At 36.9% G+C, this 15567-nt stretch overlaps 1 protein-coding gene across 1 annotated transcript; it reads right to left on the bottom strand.

Moving 5' to 3' along the window:
* Positions 1-10698: 10698 nt before the first annotated feature.
* Positions 10699-13133, bottom strand: LOC146139151 (uncharacterized). Its single transcript, XM_083391708.1, has 5 exons — positions 12935-13133; positions 12133-12337; positions 11451-11632; positions 11035-11326; positions 10699-10811 (listed from the first exon to the last, which is right to left on the bottom strand). The coding sequence occupies exons 2-5, from the start codon at positions 12185-12187 to the stop codon at positions 10699-10701; spliced, it is 642 nt and encodes a 213-aa protein (XP_083247834.1). The 5' UTR covers positions 12188-12337; positions 12935-13133.
* Positions 13134-15567: the final 2434 nt, after the last annotated feature.

Here is a 15567-nt window from a genome sequence, read left to right as displayed (position 1 = left end):
AACTGGCTCCAGCTCCATTTAAATTTCACGTAGAGCTCCGGCTTCGTTAAAAATGTACGGCTTCAGGGCTCCGGCTTCACGCTCCGGCTCCGGCTCCAAAGCCCTGGTTGCAATGGCAGTAATCTAAGTGTATGCCGCTTTTTATTAGCGTTATAATCGACTGTAGAATCGTGTTATGAACCCAATTCACAGTAATTCGTTTCCGGTGCGATTTACATGACGCAATCGTAACACTTCCTCTCAAATGAATCCGGTTCGAAAAATCAGGGCAAACTACTGCGAGTAAAAAATCGTTTCACACAATTGTCGCTAAACTATAGCAGGCCGGATTAACCATTAGGCTAATAAGGCCTTAAGCCCTGGAAAAATTCGACCTTCAGTTAGTTTTGTTTTATTCAATAGTTGGAATTCAATAGCGTCGCTGCATGACTGGCGTCTATTGTCACCATTATTAAGCAATTTCTGCGAACTAGGTTTGGCGACGTGGCACATTGCTGCATTAAGATCAAATTTGACAATCGTTTGTTGTGTATTAGCTGCCAGGTCAGTTAGGGCAGTGGTTCTCAACCTTTTTAGCTTACGGTCCGGTAAAATTTTAAAACACGTTTTGCGCACCGGCGGTCCTTCAAAAATCAAAATTCACCCAAAATTTAATTACGACAAAAGTATGCAACTTTAAAGCAAATAATTGAAACTTCAATTTAATGAGAGATTTGCTGCTGTCTTTTTGATATCATACGTATTATACGTGGTTCTATTAAGTTTTTCACATAAAACTGCTGTTAAAGTTTAAGACAGAAACGAGTTGTAGCCTACTTTTAAACAGTTGGGCAGAACACTTGCAGCATTGTGACTTACGATAAACTGATAAAGTCACACTTTTAACATCTTGCGTTTTGCAATTGAGATATAAAATTGTAATATATTTGGCGGACCGACAGGAAAGTTGACGCGGACCGGCCGTTGAGAACCACTAAGTTAGAGTGTTTTTTTAAATGAGGTCTAGGGCTCTAGGCTTATGGAAGTTATGGTAATTACGCCCTTCTCTAGTAAATTAGGCCTTTCTCAAGTGAACAGCCTTAGGCCTATAGTACCCTTAATCTGTCCCTGAACTAGAGTATTATTTATGAAAATATATAAAGAGTTAGCAGATAAGCAAGATAAGATATATAAGCTGGATATCATAAAACCTAGCTATCACGCAACTTCAGAAAGTTAGTTTCTTAGCGAACTTTGTATAAGAAAAGCTTTTAGTTTCTTTAAAAAACAACCCAAACCCAGGACTATAAACTGACTTTTTCTTCTAGGGTAATTTTTGCAGAAAGTAAGATGTTATCCTTGACCGATGCAACAAAATAATATTGTTCTCCCGATGAGTTAAGGGACGAATTAGTTAATTCCTTCGACATTTTTATTCTTAGCAAATGCTTGTTTGGCGAGCATAAATATTTCAGGAGAATGAATTGCCAACTTTTTGAATTAGCAAATTGACCAAAGTACGAATTATGAGAAAACATTTGTTTTCCATCGAAATTCTAAACTCTTTAATTCTTAATGTGTGCACCGGCAAGGTTCTCGAGGTCTTCTGGAGTTAAGGAAAGTTAAGGCAAATGTAATATCATTGCCGCTACCGTAAGTTATATATTCTCGTTCAACATAAATGACCTATTTAATCAACAGCTTTAGAAACTTAAGCGGAGTTTAAGGGCAAGTAAAGGATACAATATTATTACAACTGTATAAAGTTGCAGGTTGGGACCAATATACGTCAAATATAAAAAAAGAACCAATATATGTTAAATTAGTTGAAGACAAACTCGCGTTAAACGGCTAAAATTTATATGATATGGTCAATTGTGTTCAAATGATTAATTTTTATCACGTTCACCTGATTAGTTTTGATGGAATCATTGTGAAAAATAGTCGTGGCATGATGTAGATGCCAAGTTTTACAGACATTCAAATCATTAGTCGTGATGCTGTTCATATGATCAGTTGTATTTTTTATGACTTGAATCATGTATATCACCGTTACAATGTTTATGTAAATTAAATTGACTTTATTTACTTATTTAGCTTTCGTAATGTTTTATAGGGGTCTGGATTCATCACAGAAGCCGTGATCATATGAATTTGATAAGCTGTGTTCCTAATTCTTATAACCAGTGTTTTAAGACCTTATCAAACTTACATAAAATGGGAAAAATTGTTTCTTTTCAAACAAGGTGGTACGCAGGCAGTTGTAGCATCTTGCTACATATTGTTACCCGTTGGAAACCTAGGTCATTCAATTAAAACCGTCTGGCCGGTGTGACGTCATCCAACGCCTGTCTGTGCGTGTTATACAAAACTGCCAGCAGATTGCTAGAAGCGTTTCGTCAATTGTCTAAAATTTCCTGTTTTTCATTATTGGCATTGAAGCATGTTGTCACGATATTTAATTACCGCCAGCTGAAGAGCTGTATTTAGGTGATTTTAATTTGTGCCAAAACTAGTATTCTTACTGTTCAATTGAGGAGTCTAGATCGCGAACGTACTGAGGTAAATTGTACATCGTAAGTGCCTGCTGTAAGTACTGTTTAACCGTTGTTGCAATAAAGATTATTTCATTGTGGTCGAAACCCACACAGTTAAGGCTAACAACAACTAACTATTTTATTCTCAGATTAACAAGCTTTAAAGTTAGCTTAAGATTAATTGCATTCAACAACATGGCGGTGAAGCTTCGTTTGCCAAGTGCACGGTTCTGTGCCACTCTCATCGTCTCAACACTTCTTCTCCGCTTTGTACTGGAGCAAGTTATCTACACCAGCGAGCCACAACAACAGCAACAACACTACAAGCACCGCGGCTTGACAGCAGTTAAGCCAAAGGAAGACTTACAATCAGCTTTTAGTCCCGTAAGTGAGCAGTTTGAAAGCAAAAGTAGAAGAGTTGAAATAGATCCCCGGGTCTTTGAGAAGCAGGAAGACAAAAAGAGGAAAGATTCAAATGTGGTGGTCCCCTCTAAAGTGTCCATGGTTAAGGGAGAAGGGGTGGAAAAATTGAAAGTGATTTCAAGCGAAGAAAATATGGAAAGAACTCCGAGAAAGAGATCGAAAGTTGTAAGTTGCTCCAGTTTTATTTAATGGTTGCCTGTTTGGAATTTTGTTTACATAGATTATGTTAAAATGTGTAACCAACAAGTTAATATAGATGTTATGCAAACGACTTTGTAAAAGCGAAACAAAATGTGGATTTGGGCAATAAACTATAATCTTGCATCTCCCTCATTTGAAAAATAACTTAAAGATAGAAGTCTTTTGTAAAAAAAATGGTCTTTATTAAAGTTTGTCAACTCCAGGTAAATCAATTGATATAAAAGTAACGTTAAACATTAGAATTGACAAACTCGTCCAAATATGAGTAGATAATCAACTGAAAAAACACAATAAAGCATAATATTACAAGCTAATTGTTTTATGTGCAAAAATTCACATAAAAAAACAGTTTTTCAATAAAAGTATTTTGGCCGAAAGACTTTGGTCAATGTTAGTCATTTTGAAGATAAAAATGATTATATCCAGGTCATGGTCGCATGTCCCCTGAACCTTTGGTAAGAGAACACTATATTCCAATTTAATTAACACGAGCAATTTAATTAACACGAGCAATTTATTGGTAATGCTCCCGCAATTTCCTTAAATTCCGGAGATATCTTGCTCAGAACCCATCTTAATAAACATACCATGCGACCCAGCCAACTCAAACGGCGGCACAATTTTGTCATGCCCAGTTGAACACCTGTCCCCTGACCTTTTTCCAAGAGAGCACTTAAATTCCAATTAAATTATAAATCTAACCATGTATACTACAACAGTCGGCGACCCAACCAAATTAAACAGCGGCACAATTTGAGGTCGCTATACCCGTGTGTTGAGAAACACAGCCCTAAAATATATCCAATGTTCGCAGTTTTGTCTGGTTTCAGTGAAGAAATGTGGCTCAGGAGCTCTAAAGTTCTTCGTTGGCAAACATCCTTCCATTCATCTCATTCCAAACGGGGTTATTCCTTTCGGTTGTCGGGACGTCGAACTTTTGAGGTAGCATATAAAATAATAGCCTGTGTAATACATTAGGCGCGCGAGTTTTGCAAATTATACATGCGACCAATCCACATCTATTTTGGCAATTTTAACCGGGGCTGCGGAGTCGGTTAAAAACAACCCGAGTCCGACTCCGGCCAAAAAAATACACCCGAGTCCAACTTCCGAGTCCCGAGTCCGACTCCGGCCAAATGTAAGAATTTGTCGAGTCCCGAGTCCAGCTCTGACTCTACAGCCTGTATTTTACCCATTTACGCAACTAAATTAAGGTGGATTTTCTGCAATCCACTCATATTGGTGTCATAATTGATCCACCCGCATTACATGGTTTAAAAATATTTCACATTTGCTATTACACTTTTACAACTTACATTTTTCCGCCTTAACAGTTTTAAAATTTGATACTGCGCATGCTCACGTCGGACTCGGGACTCGGATAGTTTTACGCGGTCTTACTCGAGTCCCGAGTCCCGAGTCCGGCTCCGCAGACCTGGTTTTAACTATAGGTAAATGCAAAAACTTTCGCACTCCGCGCGAAGAGTGGAAACTTATTAAGTAAAAATTATTTGAGGCATGGTTTAATACTTATGTTTAAACTTTAGCTAACTTTCTTCGCATTCCATTGTTTATGCAAAACATTAAACAAGAGTATCAATAATGTTTGATTCTTCACGTCCCCTTCTATATTAATGGGTTTGCCAAATTAAACTCAACACGCACTTTTTAACATATGGGATATCTTAGATGCCGTATGTAAAAACAGGACTAAATGATTGTTTAAACTTTTTGCAACGTGTTTGTTGCAAGAAGAGGACCTGCACCTCAGTAAAGAATATCTAATTAATTAAAGTAGTACTTTCGAACCTTTTTCGTTTCGCAACCCACTCTCAATACAAGTTTGATTGTGCGACCCACAATGAGATCATAGGCGTAGCCAGGGGGGCCTGAGTGGCCATGCCCCCCCAAAATTTATAAATATTTTACTCAATAATCTGTTTTTTTAGCATTTATGAGCAGTACCACAACAGTCGAACACAGGCATGCCACACCTTCAATTGTCAGTTATTGTTACGTCACAAACGATGTAGTTAATATTACGTTTGCTATACATTAATGTAGTTTTACTACTTTAAGTCATTTTTTTTCTTTTTGAATGTTTTTTTGAGTATTGCGTTAACATTTAGTCAGTTGCTGCTCGAAACGGTTTGCTAACATTGGTATAGTGTTCGTTACGGCAATTAATACAATGACAAAAGCTAAACCAAAAAGTTTAAACTTTTTTGCCCCCCAAAAATTTTCGGCTGGCTACGCCACTGAATGAGATATGACTATTACACAAATTCTGCATATCTTTACTACTGGCGTATGTAGTGAAATAGTTAATGCGACACAACACATCTAATTGTTACGTATTTGTTCCATTCTTGCATAAATGTTAAGCAGTGATAATGCAATAATTTTCCGATCTAATGAAAAACTGTGACATTTAGAAATGCTTTGCGACCCGCTGGTTGGCAAGCACTGACTTAAAGTATTATTTACATCATATAAATATCTTAGTAGGGTTTAACGTACGTAGAAATCCCTAAAAAAATTAAAAAAAACCACAAAATTAGGCACTGAATGCATTGCGAATATCTTGGCTGTAGAAACCGTCCAAAATTTGTTTTTTTGGCAGAAAAGCAATCAAGAACGCAAAGCGTCTAAATCCGAACAAATCTATCGGATTTTCCCACCACAGTTGCACAACAAACGCAGCGGCTTTTGATAGGATGGGTGAAGAACGACCCGGCAGGATAATGTTGCTGCTTTGTGAACCCAGCCATAGAGCCTTCTCCGATTACAAAAACTACATCCTACACAAATGGGTGAGTCAGTAGTTTTTGGTTTACTGAACCCTGTATCAGTGTTGTAATGACTTTGACTTGACTTGAGTGCACTTAAGTGTTTTAAACGACTTGACTTTAATTAAGTATTTTGTACAAATGACTTGACTTGGACTTACGTCATTTTGTCAAATATCTTGGGATTATATCAAGTGTTTGTCATTAAGATTTATATCAAGTTTTGTATGTTAGCAATTTGATTTGCTGTATATTGCATATGTTTCGTTTTTAGTTGAATTGTTTCTCATATTGTGATGAGTTAAGCAATTTAGAAAGTTTAATGCTTTAAATTTATTTCAATTTACTTTTTATCTGGGACTTGACTTGGACAACCGATGTATTGGACTCGACTTGCTATAGTTGCGAAATGACTTGACTTGGACTTTAGTTATTTCTTAAATGACTTGACTTGGACTTTAGTTATTTCTTAAATGACTTGACTGGGACTTCTTAAGTCATTTCAAAATGACTTGTCTGCAGCACTGCCCTTTATAGTGTTTAAATTAAGCCGAAACCGCCTGGAACGGCGGTAAGATAAAATAATAAGGACTGCAGACAACACAACACAAAAATATATGTCACACAAAACATGCATAAATCCCTATACTCGGCTCCGACACAATATTATCGGTAAATCATAATTATAAGCAACATCTCACCTAAATTTTAAAACGTTTTATTCTTTATTAAATTCAGAACATGGCTAACAATAATTAAATATGATCTTTTTTATGCTATTGTCTTGTGTTATGTTCACTTACGGCACAAAAAGTTCGGTGAAGGGAATTGTTCGCCAACGCTTTTCTGTTACACTTACGCTTAGTAATTGGGTGGCCGCGAAAAAAGTTTAAAAACTCTCACCTAAATTTCAAAACCTCTTAATTTTCAGTTCGACGATCTGAAGGGTCACAAGTTCCCGGGCGCCATCAAAGAATCGATCGCCATTCTTGATGACGTCAAGCGGTCCCTCCCCTCCAGCAGTGACGTCACTTACGGCATGTACCTCGATTCGCTGGCCAACTCTACCGAGAACAGGCTCCAGACCCTGGTGTCACGCGGCGTTTACTTTTATGACGTAGCCGCCTTTTTCGCGCGCTACGCGAGAGAGGACGTGCTGGTCCGGACCGGGAAACAGCTGATCGGCGACACTGGCCACGTGATATTTGACCTTGAAGAGCACTTGGGGGTCAGACCCGTGTTTCAAGTCGATTCTTTCGTGAAGAACAACAAAACAGGGTTTTACTGCTTGAAGTTAAGCACCACGTTTTGCTTGAGCTCAAGTAAAAGCAAAACTACAGGTCCTGGAAAGCCGGTGCCCGATCCAAACACTATGAAGAGCCTTGAAAGCTTCTACAAACCGTATAATGACCAACTTTTTCGCCTGCTTGGGTACAAGCTCGACTGGTGAACAGATAGGTTAAAAATTATGTAGTGATGACGAACAAAATTGGGGCAAAAACGACCAACTTTTGACCTATATGCTATCATATTTTGAATATTAAAATAGTAAATTAAAAATATTTTCTGCCACGTAAATAGTTCTTTCAAAAGGGAAGTTGTTAATGAAACAATAGATTTGCGAGAAACACAAAGTTTTCTTTTTTAAAATATCCGTTGAAAGTGTTTTAACACAATGTTTATAATTACCCCTTCAACTTTTCCTATTTAAAATAAAAAATGTCAAGGAAAATTGAAAAATGAGGAATAGTGGTCTAATTTTAATTCAATAGGAAAAAATTGGGCGATTTTAGTACTTAAAATTCCTGTAAGTGTTAAAGCTAAGATTTAGTAGACGATAAGTCAAAAAGCCTAATGTAGGAAGGCTAACTAGTAATCAACAACTTAATTTAATCAAAAATCCGCCAAGATTTCAAGTTTATAGTAGAGAGCTGAGCTGGGCGTTTTGTACTACGGCTGCGTTGAGACTATTGTTTACAAAAATCACGTGATCAATTAGCTGTTTATTGCTTATTTTAAGTTTTATTGTAGCTTGTGACAAAGTTACTAGTTCTTCAACACAAATACAAAAAGGCGGCTGCACAAAAAGATTTCTTCCGAGTTTTTATGTACGTAGAAATCCTACTTATTCGCAAAAGACAACAAAAGTCTAATTAAATGACTAGAACTTATGAAGACTGAATTTGATCAAGACCAGAAAGTTTAAAGATTATTGGCTCCGATTCGAAGTTATTTACGGGTAATGAATTTTACATTTTTTAGCTATAATTTATTGTATTCCTGGACTAAATACGTAGAAAACCATACTAATTGAACTTCAATTATTTTGTAATTTTTTTTAAGTTAATTTGTAGATACATAACTTTGTAATATAATTTTATGTGTAGCTGAACTGATCCGGTAAAAACTTCTAAACTAATTGCACAACTCCATTAAATTGCAGACTTCTCTTATAATTTCACTTTGTGGTTTTAAGCTCTAATTTACAGTAGGTAGAATCCGTTTGTCAAACTGACGGTGGTTGAAGTTATTTGTTTAACTGCACATGCACAAACTGCAGTTTGAATTCACAACCTGCGGCCGTACACGTGTTTAGAAAACATAAGTATTGGCGGCTGTAAGTAGAATTGCCAGCGAAAATTGATAGAAAAACCTATTGCACAATAAAAAAAACTAGATTTTGCCAAAAAAGTTGTCTTTTTTTTTTCTCGCTTGTCACCTTCCTAATGTAAACTGTGTTTAAGCGGCAACAATTTTGTTGCTGAGTTATATTTAACAGAGAAACCTTAAAGTTATTCCCAAATGGACCAACGTAGTATGTGACTTTTTACGGAATGTGACTTTTGTGACTTTTTACACAGAAGCTGCAACATTCTATAGCTGAAGAAAGGCGATTGCTGGCAAGCTCACAGAAGCGGCTGTATCGAGTGCTGAGCAAGAAAAGCAAAATGAAAGAGTACATTTCAAATAAACAGGTAGAAACAGTAGCGTTTCATGTAAATTTGATTTGAGCTGAATAGGCAATGCAGCCAAATGTTGATTTAAGGCCCGTTTACACTACAGCTGCACTGAGCTGAGCAAAGCGTAATTTGCATTTAAATTCTATTGTGGCGAGCGTTTCAAGCTTTGCTAAACTCAAGCCCCGTGCAGCTGGAAAAAAATACGCTTTGGAGCGACTTTCACGCTTTGCTAAACTTAATGCAACTACAGAAAATCGTTACGTTTACGTTTGAAAATAATTTCACGCCCAGTGCAGCTCAGCTCAGCTCAGCTCCGCTCAGTGCAGCTGTAGTGCAAACGGGCCTTTATAATTATTTGAAATCCAAAAGTTGACAAAACGAATAATTTCAGTAAAGCAACGCGTTTGAATATGCACTACATTTCCAGATTTTGTGATGGCAATTGCTTGCCTTTGTTTCTTTGCTCCCAATATTCAGCAAACACTGCAAAAAGCAAAAATGAGCTGTTTTTTGGAATTTGTTGTAAGTTGTATTTTCTAAGACACTTACAATAGCAAAGAGTTGCAAATAGTAGAAAGCCGATTTGAATGTATATCTTTTCGCGCACACAAATGCTGGTGCTCCAAGCAAACTGGATTGCAAATCCACAAAAATGCCAAAACGACCACAGAGAGTAAGCTGTGTCCTGGTCATTGGGAAAGTAGGCGGCGTATAGATCTTAAATAATGAAGTATTTATGAAAACATATATAGAAAGAGAGTGATAGAAAATTACACTTTCTTAAAACACAAATTCAAGTAAAAAAATATTATTACGGTTTATTTTTCTATTGGTCAATATTCCTATGTATCATATAACGAAATTAGAAAAAAACTATTATGTTGATATTTGTTAACCAGTTTTGATGTGATGTTTGCGATTATAAGTTTTTTTTCGTTTTTTTTTTTGCGAAATTCCACATAATCTGGCAACCTTTTAGGAGAAAAAACTTGAAAAAATGATAAAAACCTGTAGTGAAAACGTTCCAAATCGAATCAACCACTCCAAACAAAGCAAAGAGGCAATAAACCATCCAAATGCTGCCAGCAGTCGGCGTCCATGTCAACATTAAAGAGTAGTTTGTGAGGCACAGAAGGACGGCGAACATCTGGGGTTTGATTCGCCCAAAACTTGATATGAGTTTGCCCGTTAGAAGGCAGCCCAGTGCAACCACCAGGTTGTATAAGGCAGCGCATAGTCCGACCTATTAAAAACATATTTGCGCGGTAAAGCAGCATTTTCATTTAAAGCTGACCAATTACTCTGGTCTTCGATCAGCCTAGCTAGATAAACCGGCTAACGCTTTTTCATCCTAGCGGTAAACTAACTAAAATAATACTTATTTACCTTGTCTACTCCAAGAAAGCAAGATGCAAAAGCTCTGGAAAGCTCAGAAAACACAAAACCTGGTTGCAAACCGCTTAAGATGGTCAAGGGTATGATGAGCAACTGACGAGGTTTGATCATGTGAGAAAAAGTAGATTTGGAAGTTTTCAAAAACACCCGCATAATGCGAAACACGTTCGGCGCCAAATCTCTTTTCTGAAATCCAAGTTTTATTAGGTTAGATTTATGCATGTTTTAAATCCGTTTGCAAATAGGACTGTATTAGTATTTTCGGATTATTTTAAGTGATTGCCATTTAGGTATTCGGAGAAACTTTTTTCATCCAGCTATATCCGGTAAAACATTTGTGAAAATATGTTACCAAATCCACAGGAATTTTATCTGTAATACATCTCTATCGAGCGTGGGCGAAGATTGCGCTCTCTAAGAAATTATTACCGTTTTATTTTGTACCAATCTGCAACCGTCTCCATTTTCTTCGCAAGGAAAGGTGGTAGGTTGTTCTCCCAAAGAAATCACGCTTAAGGATTGCGATCCTGAAAAGTAACAAATATTTCGCCTAAATTTAGTAAATTGCGGTTTGGTCAACCAACCATCACCGATGTATATTTCATCGCATTGAACCTACTCAGGCTAATTCTATGATGCGGAGCCGATAAGCACCTATTATTATTGGTCGGTTCTTCCCAAAGGCTCCAGTTAAATAATTAATTTATCACACATATCAATGTCAATTCAAGTTAGTGTTATACAAATTACCTTTTCGTGGATATGTCTTTGCTTCCAAACTTCGATCCAATTTTTTCAAAACCAATCCATGATCAATGGCGCCACCTAGTATCAGAGCCACAATGACGCCGATAACGATGTAAGTGGTGCGCGGGTCAGGTGCGTACTGGTCGATGTTTAGGGCGGTAAGGTTCGAATCCTGGCAGTCGTTGATACCGCAGACGCGCAGTAAACGCTGCGACCGAGTGCCGTTGAGCCCCACGCTCGCATCGGGGGCTTTCCCGGCGTACAGGATTCCATAGTTTGTAAGGCTACACAAAACCTGGAAATAAAATTCTTTGTACTCAAGACATGCAACGATTATTCGAAAAAATATAGGGCATGGCAGGATTAGTGCCTTTATGTCCATAAAATCATATAAAATAAAGAACGGGTTTATTTTTTACCAGAGTCACTTTGACGGCGAACCATTGACAGCCCAAGAACTTTGCCTGGTAGAAATCTCGATGTTTGTTTTGAAATTGTGAGTAACATCTTGCGAAGTGAACGCTGAAAAGTAACATGAGCGGGTTAATCGTTGCTTCTCCCAAACCAGCCAATATAGCTCCTGGAACCATTGTGTAAAATCCTGTAAAAATTGAAAAATTATTATGTAAAATCCTGAAACGAGAATGAATAAAAATAGAACGATTTCTAAACTTGATTTACGTACCGACGTTTATCGTCCAGGTCTGCGGAAATGCACTCTGGACTCGACTGTGTCGGTTTAGTTTACTGGAGTCGGACTCGGAACTCGAGTAAGACCATGTAAAACTACTCGAGACCCGAGTCCGAATGAGCATGCGCAATACCAAATTTCGAAACTGATAAGGCCGCAAACTGTAAATTGACTGGATGGAATGTCATGTGGTGTAATATATGTTTGTACTGTAAACCCGCAATTTTTTAGTCAAGTAGATCGGTGAAACACAACAGTTTTTTTTGTTTGTTTTAAATTTTCACTTTGGAAAAACGGCCTTCTAGACAAAGAAGTGTATTTTTAAATGAAGATTGTTTGAAACCACAATTCAAGTCACAAAAACGGCATAAAATTGTCACTGGATATGTTCAAGAATTAGAAATACGCACTTGGATGAAACTTAGCGATGGCGTAAGCTATAAAACCAAAGTGACAAGCGACCATCGCAGTTTTCGCTCCAACTTCTTGAATAACAACTGGAGTTCCAACGAGAGAAAATAATCCACCAACCGCGTAAACAATGGTAGTCGCTGTAATTCCTGCGATGCAATTATTGTATTAGCAGTTCGTAATCGGGATTTGGTTGTGCACCACCTAAAATTGAAAAGTAACAGGTAGACAATAAAAAAAAAAGAAAAGAAAGAGTAAAGTGTAAATACAGTTACCCTCAATAATTGTTAAAACAGGAGATTGTTTTAAACGATTATTTCAGTCCTCAAAAGACCTAAACAATTCACTGTACAAATTAAAAATTGACCCAATTTTAGCATTACCGCCAGTCCGCCATGATAAAGTATATAGGCTATACAATAGTGTTTGGTTGGATTCCCTTTAAATCAAATCGGACCAGGGGTTAAGGAAAATATGTCCGACGTGCGCATGCGCATTACCAAAAACTGATGAGGCCGAAAACTGTTAATTGTAAAGGTGGAATAGCATATACTGAAATATTTCCCAAACATGTATTGTGGGAACTATTTTAACTCGAAATATTTCATTAAACACGGAGGCACCATTAGAAGTTCAGCTTTAAAAATCCTGTGGTGCCCCTCTTTCATTGGTGCTCTAAGGTGCTTATTTGATTAATGGGTAATCTAACCCTGCTTAACATTTACGATTTAAATACGATTTAAAGACATAAATACATGCCCACGGGACTGTAGGGTGCGTAACATTAAAATTAATACTTACCAACTCCGCTTTCTATGTGGAAGCTTGACTGGAAAAATATGAAACTGGCATACGATCCTAGAGTAGCTGCGACTCCAAAAATGAATGCAAAGAACCGAATTAGCAGCCTTCGCTTTTCAGATTCTAAGTTTTCGCTCATTGGCGTGGTTTGTTGTCGATAAGAAGTTGACAAAACAATTATTCTGCACCCCTAAGAACTTAACTTCGATACTTGAGAAAAGTAATTATTAAATTGCGAGCATTCCTCTTATTATGACATTAGGCCTACCTACTAATATATTTTACATACCGGTATCATTATTCAACGTGACAAATAAAAGACAGATGAAAAAATTAAGGTAAATCTAGGCTACAAAACTATATTTACTTGTATATTGGAGAAAAGTAGTAGGTTGTTAAATTGGAAGCATTCCTCTTATTAATATATTCCCTATTATTATATTTTACATATCATCATATAACGTGACAAATAATCGTGCAAAGCCGGCTTACAGGGGCAAGTGGTTTTTAAGATCTGTGTAACCAATAAAGCTTAGGCCTACTCAAAGCGAACGCTGATAGCATTATGTCCGAACGTACTTTATGGTAATGGGCAATCAAACATTCAGATAAATATATGTTTATATCTTTATAACTACTTTGCTGCCTAATTATTGCTTTTTAAAGTAGATCTATGCTATAATATTTCCCTTTTTGCTACAAACAACACTAGAGTTTGTACTTTAATGTACATTTCTTGCCTACTGCTTCGGCCTTTGGATTTTACGCTCTGCCTGCCACAGGTTACGGCCGAAAAAATTGTTTTGCCTAAAATTAGAATCGACGGAACGTGACAGCGTTATTTGTCACGCTTCGTGATCTGTTCCTTACTGCAGTTGTTTTTCACGGGAGAAGGCGTAGGGTTTGTTGGTGTGGCCTATACCACTGGTACCTAACCTTTTTGGCTCGCTGCACTCTAGTTAAAGTATAAATTGTCCGCGGCACCCTTGTAGTGACTCTGTAGGTCCGTTTATAACGGCAGACATGCCTGCTATGTCGCATCAATCACCTTCTTCTTGTGTCTGCTTATGCTCTGTATCCACTCTCTTTTGTAAGAGACCTATTTGTCTTTCGTCTGAGACCACACCTAACTTTGTCTGGTCTTCCTTGATTCCTCTCTACTCTACCTTCTGTGATGGAATAAATAAACAAGCTAACACCACATTTTTAGTCGGCTATATACAATTACAGGCCCTACAGTAGACACTTACTTGCAATTTCATCAAGTGGTTAACTGTAATTCACAGTAAGCTTACTTGAAACACAACAAATCAGCTGTACACAAGGTTGAAAAACATTCTGTATAAAAAAACATTCTATTTAGTTAATTTTAACCAGGGAATCCAACCGTTTGACTTTTCCGGTTAAGGTCTGGGTTCAAGGAGTTTTTCGGAATCCAGTTCAGTTCCGGTTTCGGTTTCTAGCAATGTAAAAGTTCCGGTTCGGCTCCGGTTCGACCATCGTTATTCCAAAACCGGTTTACAAAGTTCCGGTTCGGATACAATATTAGTTGCGTTAAATCTAAAAATGTGGGTCATTAAATGTGGATAATTGAATTGTAACTCATATGAATCTAAGTCTCCTGGCGTATTAAAAAGCAAGCAGCTCACTATTAAAATACCTAAAAATCCCCGAATATTCACTTTTTTTTTATAAAATTGTGAACATGGCATAACTCGACTATGTAAAATACAACTTGTGACGTCATGCTAGAGTGAAAACCCTTTTCGACAGGTTCAGGTTCGGTAAAAGTTTAGGTTCTTGTTCAGTTCCTTATAATTTTACAAAAACGGTTCCCGAAATTCATTGCATGTAGATGCCTTGTAAAAGTTTAACAGACTGACAGCTGAAAATACTTAACACAGCTAAAAAAATATAGATGCTTAAAGATATAGAAGTGTTTGGCTTGAATTGTTACTGTTAGGATTGAGGCCGACATTTATCTTGCAGAGATAGTTGATGACACCTATGTTCAACTAAACAACCCAATAAAAGAAGGTTAATTCGCAATTAACAAGTCAATTACATCAAAGAATTCGCAGAGATTTCACATTACGAACTGATTCAAGTCAAAAGGGGGCTAAATAATTTCTTTAAGTTATTCACTAATTTTGTTATGATGATTGTGACAATAAGGTTATAAATTTGCTTTTTTAAAATATATTTTTTCTTTTTTTCTTGGAAATTATAGCTTCCGATTGTAAATGCTCAAAAATCTATTAAAGTTAGATAATGACAAAATAATATTTTCGGTCAAACCGGTATGTTTGCATGATTTACTATGTCATACTTTAAAATCAAATCACATAATATATAAACATACCTAGGATTGTAATGTGCGATTTATTTTAGAGAAAACATAATTCCAAGTCCTCTGTAACTGAACAGGCAAATAAAAAACACTACAGGGATGAGTGCTTTTTAACCTACAACTACATTATAAACATCTGTCTAATAAAGCACAAAGAAAATCACAACTCGACCACAAAACACAAAGTAAATAAAATCACAAAGCTTAGACGTATTTCGTGTATGGTACATAAAAAGCGACATTCCTGTGCTGAACATAAAGTTGTTGTAGTAGGGCGTGCTAA

Source organism: Ascidiella aspersa, chromosome 6, assembly GCF_963924565.1.
Source record: "Ascidiella aspersa chromosome 6, kaAscAspe10.2, whole genome shotgun sequence".
NCBI classification, from domain to species: Eukaryota; Metazoa; Chordata; class Ascidiacea; order Phlebobranchia; family Ascidiidae; genus Ascidiella; species Ascidiella aspersa.
Note: the sequence above shows the minus strand (reverse complement) of the source record. Positions and strands in the feature narration are given on the sequence as shown.